Source organism: Xenopus laevis, chromosome 1L (genome assembly GCF_017654675.1).
Source record: "Xenopus laevis strain J_2021 chromosome 1L, Xenopus_laevis_v10.1, whole genome shotgun sequence".
NCBI classification, from domain to species: Eukaryota; Metazoa; Chordata; class Amphibia; order Anura; family Pipidae; genus Xenopus; species Xenopus laevis.
Window position 1 is genome coordinate 155,203,928 of NC_054371.1, and position 5,116 is coordinate 155,209,043.

General features: G+C 35.6%; 1 protein-coding gene across 1 annotated transcript; it reads right to left on the bottom strand.

Annotated features, from left to right (window-relative positions):
* Positions 1-3,194: 3,194 nt before the first annotated feature.
* On the bottom strand, positions 3,195-4,324 carry LOC121401415 (olfactory receptor 5I1-like; the record flags this gene model as incomplete). Its single annotated transcript, XM_041586038.1, has 1 exon — positions 3,195-4,324. A coding segment is annotated over exon 1 (906 nt), but the record flags the coding sequence as incomplete, so codon positions are not given.
* Between the last annotated feature and the right edge of the window lie 792 nt (positions 4,325-5,116).

Below are 5,116 nucleotides of genomic sequence, written 5' to 3' on the forward strand. Positions count from 1 at the left end.
AAGAAAATGTTTAGTGTCAGTATCACTTTAAGGAAGTGCAAATGCCACTTTTGAAAAATTATTAAAACTAGGAAAAATATTTTAGATTAAAATGTAATTTATTTTGTGGGATGCCTACCATTGAATAAAAGACATATTAGAGATAACTCACATAACCAACTACGGCTCAAAAAAAAGGTAACAAAATTAATGAATCAGGCATAAATCTTGTATACTGAGGGTTGACTTAATGTCATTTTTTAAAAATTTTTTACATATTAATTAAAATTTTAATGAAAAGGGATTTCCTGTAAAGGATATATTAGAGCTCACATCTGACTCTTGCATAATCAGAGAATATGAAGACAGATTATTCACAGGATAACTAGAAATATTCTGCTGTCTATGTGATGTTTATCATTTTTAAAATAGGTTCCCTATGTAGTTTACCTTTAAATTGATTTTTTGTATGATGTAAATATTGTTATTTATTTATTGTGGTTTTTACTTATTACTGTAGTTGAATGAATGAATGAATGACAGTTAACAAACATAAACTACCTGTCTTTTTTTTTTTTTTTTAAAAAAAAAAAAAGCATAAATGTTTCGAGATTTATTATACCCCAAAGCTGTAAATAGCTAGAATTCGAAAATACTCCAGCTAAAACCTGTAGAGATCATGTAGAAATCAATGGCAGAGGTCCCTTGAACCATTTGGAGTTGTTGTAGCCTTCATGATGTTTTGGTGGGTTTCTCTCAAAAACTCGATTAATTAGAGCAGTTTGAGGGTTTTTTCCCAGAAACTCAATCAATTTGAGTATTTCACCCTGAATTCACTGATTTGAGTTTTTCCCGTTCGAGTTTTTTCATCAGAAACCATTTGAGTTGTGAGTTTGATCTGAGGTATAAAAAAAAACCTCACAAACCTCTAAATTTTGATCTCTGATGAATAGCCCCCAGAATATAGTTAGGGGCAGTTTTATTGAGTGTAGAATAATAAATTCAAATTTTGATTTTCAAATTGTTTTTGGTGTTAAAATTCACACATTAGAATTTTAATCTGATTCAAATGTAGATTTGAATGTGAGATTATCACACCTCAACCATGGAAACAGTTCTAATTCGAATATTCGCTACCTAAAACCTGACGAGTTATTTTACAAGTCAATGGCAGAGGTCCGATGAACCATTTGAATATGTTTATTACCTTCCTGACATTCAAGTTTTTTCTGAGGGAAAACTCAATTCAAATTTGATTAGAATTTTCGGGTCGGGACTATTCGATTGAATATTAGACTTTCAAAATTTTTCTTCAAATGACCTCCCATTCAAGTTGTGCGTATATTTGAATTTCAAATTCACATAAATTTGAAATTTGACATTTGGTAAATCTGCCCATTAGTGTGTATACTGACACTGTATTTAAGCGCTGAAGCGTAAATATAGCTTGATTATGTAGTTCTTCAAACTATATAGTTTTATTTACAAGGCAAATAAAACATTACTTGTAAGAGTTATTACAGTCAAGTTATAGTTAAGCTGAAGCTATAACATTAACATATGACTTTATACAGAAAACATGTTTCATATTGTTTGTAAACAACATTAAGGGGCAGATTTATCAAAGGTTGAAATGAAAATTCGAAATGAAAAAAAAATCGAATTTCGAAATTTATCATGTACTGTCTCTTTAAAAGTTCGACTTCGACCATTCGCCATCTAAAACCTGCCGAATTGCAAGGTTTTTTTTGGGTAAAACTTCGGGATTTGTACGGTGGAAAACTTCAAATTTCAGGGTGGTCTTTTTGAATTTCAAAGTTTTTCAAATTCGAAATCCGACCCTTGATCTGCCCTTAAAGGGGAAGGAAACCTCGTCGGCGCTAACCCCCCTCCCCCCTCCCGTGTATTGCCCCCCCTCCCTCCTCCCCCCTGGCCTACCCCTCCCGCTGGGCAAATGCCCCTAACTTGTTACTTACCCTTCTGCGCAGGTCCAGTCCAGGGAGTTCACAGGCGACATCTTCTTCCACGCGATCTTCTTCCTCCTTTGACCGGCGTTTTGGCGCATGCGCAGTAGGATCGTTTCGCCGGTACGGATCTACTGCGCATGCGCCAAAAGTCACGCTCATGCGCAGTAGATCGTACCAGCGAAACTATCCTACTGCGCATGCGCCGGTCAAAGGAGGAAGAAGATCGCGTGGAAGAAGATGTCGCCTGTGAACTCCCTGGACTGGACCTGCGCAGAAGGGTAAGTAACAAGTTAGGGGCATTTATTTACTTTCAAGTGATCTGTTTTAGACTTTTTCTTGGGTAAACCAGTCTCCTGTGATACTGAATTCTGTCTATTAAAAATCAACATTCATGAACTGGTTACAACAGAAAGAAAAAAAGTAGTTCAAAAGTCTCTGCCTCCTCTGTTTGTCTACCTACCAATTTGCCAAACTCATTTATTAATTACAAAATAATTTAGAATTTGTTTACTCTTCTCAGCATTGTGCTTTTAATTTTCAGTTATGGTAGCCTGTTAGGTCCTATGCATGTATAATTAAGTTAAATTCTTAATGAAAGTTGAGTGTAGGACTGGCCTGACCAAGTATGACTTTGTCTTAGTTGGACAGGTTTAATATATTGCAGAGGACCTCTTGTCTTTGTATGGATTTTGTGGGCACAACCTCATTACACCCCCGCCTAATGGTTTAAAATTTAGTGGTGTGCATAACACTCCTTTTTTTGCTAAAAAACCGTTAGTGCAGCTACACATAGAGGAATATAGGAGTGGATCCACTTTTCTCAATCAGGCCTTACTGCATCTGTGTACTAAATCCCATTAGACAAGCTGCGGATTGTGGCTAACTGAACACCAGTTTAAGCCACAGGTCTTTAAGAAAGTCGTGTTTTCAGTGTTCAGTTTTCCTGCTCTAAGTTCATACATAAGGATGTGGAAATTCTACACACCATGATAATTGCACTATAATTACTGAATATTTTTGAAAAATAATTTAACACTCGACTCTTTATTCTCTATTCTTATCAGGATATTTAAAACTATCACCACACCATCTCTCTATCCAGCACTGAGAAACACAAGCATAATGTACCAGCTCGAGATGTACTACTGAAATAATATACATGCAACCTACAGTAGGCTAGAGTATCATTGACATCTGAAAAGCAAGGCCAATTATTATTTTTTATATTGACAGGTTTTTTGTCAAAATTGTTTTTATTGCTCCTTTTAACTCCTTGTTCCTCAGGCTGTATATAATAGGATTTACCATTGGCACAAAAATTGAATAAAATACTGCACTTATTTTGTTTTGTTGAAAGGATGAGTTTGCAGACGCTGGCCGCAGGTACACAGATGTTCCAGTCAGGTAAAACAAGGAGACTGCTATTAGATGGGAAACACAGGTTGAGAATGTTTTCTTACGCCCAGTGGCAGATGGAATCCTCATTATGGCTCTTACAATATAGACATAAGAGATCACAATTAAAGGAAAACATGGCAAAATCAAGACAGCACCCACCACAAAAATCAAAAATTCATTTATTTTAGTATTGGAGCAGGAAATATTCAATAGCGGTGGAATATCACAGAAAATGTGGTCAATCACATTGGATCTGCAGAATTCCAGAGTGAAGGTGCTTGCCGTGTGAATAGAAGAATAGATGAACCCAATTATCCAGGAAGTTGCTGCAAGCTGTAAACACAGTCTCCAGTTCATAATAACAGTGTAGCGTAATGGATTACAAATGGCAACATATCGGTCATAAGACATGGCAGCTAAAAGGAAAGACTCTGTCGCTGCCATGCTGAGAAAGAAGTACATCTGAACCACGCAACCCCCAAAAGAAATTCTCTTCACCTGTTTTAGTGAGTTGTCCAACATATTGGGGACTGTAGTGGAAATATAGCATACATCAAGAATGGCCAAATTTAAAATGAAAAAGTACATTGGCGTTCTTAGATGAGGAACATGCATTATGATCAATATGATCATCACATTTCCTACTGTTGCAACCAGATAAGTAAACAGAAATAAGACAAATGATAGGACCTTTAGAATGGGCTCTTCTGAAAAGTCAGTCAGAACAAATTCCATTGGTGCAGTTTGGTTACCCATTGCAGGAAAAGTGAGGCAATATTATTTTCTATAGAATGCATAGTTAAAGAACACATTGGCATAGGTTAATCTAGGGAGTCTTATTCATATACAAATCTGCATTTATTGTAATCAGTGGGAACAGCCATGAACGCTATGTTATGAATTTCCAATATGGCTTAACATACATTTGCTACAGTCCTCTCTATCATTAAACAATATTTAAATTACTGGTTGGTTTGTCATTCACTTGTGTAATGTTCTAATAGAAGTGAGAGGAAAAATGGGTACCGATGTAATACATAAATTATATATAAATTCATGTGTTCTGTGGATGGAATAATCTGTAAATAATTTTAAAATAAAATATGCATATTTTCCGTTGATTTTTGCCTATAAACTGGTGTATCTGTGCTTTAAATTAAGTAAGTTGGATAACATTATATAATAAAATAATCATTGAGCTACAGTACCACTCACCAGTCATCAGAGCCAGAGTATGTAACCCCAAGATGGAGTGCAAAGGTATGGCTAAACAGTTGATGTATCCAGCTTTATATGGAAATCAGTTAGCCTCAGGAGATGCAGGCAATGTATTTTCTTACCCAAGGTAATTGGGTATCCAGAGCACTGAACACAAAATCTGAATACCATAACCAGGTTTAATAACGGAGAACGTCCTTCAGAAAATTCTACACACATATAAAAGGCTTAATTTACTATCAGGGGCAAAGTGCTAAATGCAAGAAATCAGATCATGATTCAACTTTGCACTCTTAATTGTCCACAATTCTAGTGTAATTTCTGTTATGGAAATTAGAGCCACTTTTTATGATGCATTGCTATTGGCTATCTATGCAGATAAGCAGATGCAAAATTGCACCTCTTCGTGAATGAAGTTCAAGTTGCATTTCATCCATTCTGGGAGGCATGTGGGCAATTCAAGTAGATATTCTGGGGGTTGTTTATAGATATTTTGAAAAGGAAAAGTAGTAAAGTAAATCTATTTTCAATCGTTTTGACTACTTAAAAAATTA